At 37.9% G+C, this 272-nt stretch overlaps 1 protein-coding gene across 1 annotated transcript in view; it reads left to right on the forward strand.

Moving 5' to 3' along the window:
• The first annotated feature begins 211 nt into the window (after positions 1 to 211).
• Positions 212 to 272, forward strand: part of LOC116706702 (cholesterol 24-hydroxylase) — a 136,259-nt gene continuing 136,198 nt past the window's right edge. The window contains exon 1 of the mRNA XM_032543643.1: positions 212 to 252. Within this exon, the coding sequence (XP_032399534.1) occupies positions 212 to 252 (41 nt within the window). The remainder of the gene's footprint in view (positions 253 to 272) is intronic.

Below are 272 nucleotides of genomic sequence, written 5' to 3' on the forward strand. Positions count from 1 at the left end.
ATGACCACATACCTGGGCCACCGAGAGACAAGTAAGTCAACGTCAAATTCATGGTTTGTCGTTAAGTTTGTTCTAGCGCTAACTTTATTTGTTTTCTTGTCACCTAGCGAGCTATTAGCTAAAATTATTGAGTTTTTCACATTACCTGGCAAATTTTTCTTTTTTCGTCCACAGTTTTCTCTTCGGACATTCACCAACCTTTTTAAGGATAATGAGTAAAGGCGACAACATTCACGACACGTTTCTGGAATGGTAAGCACAATTATGTTTCA

This window comes from Etheostoma spectabile, chromosome 18 (assembly GCF_008692095.1).
Source record: "Etheostoma spectabile isolate EspeVRDwgs_2016 chromosome 18, UIUC_Espe_1.0, whole genome shotgun sequence".
Lineage (NCBI taxonomy): Eukaryota > Metazoa > Chordata > Actinopteri > Perciformes > Percidae > Etheostoma > Etheostoma spectabile.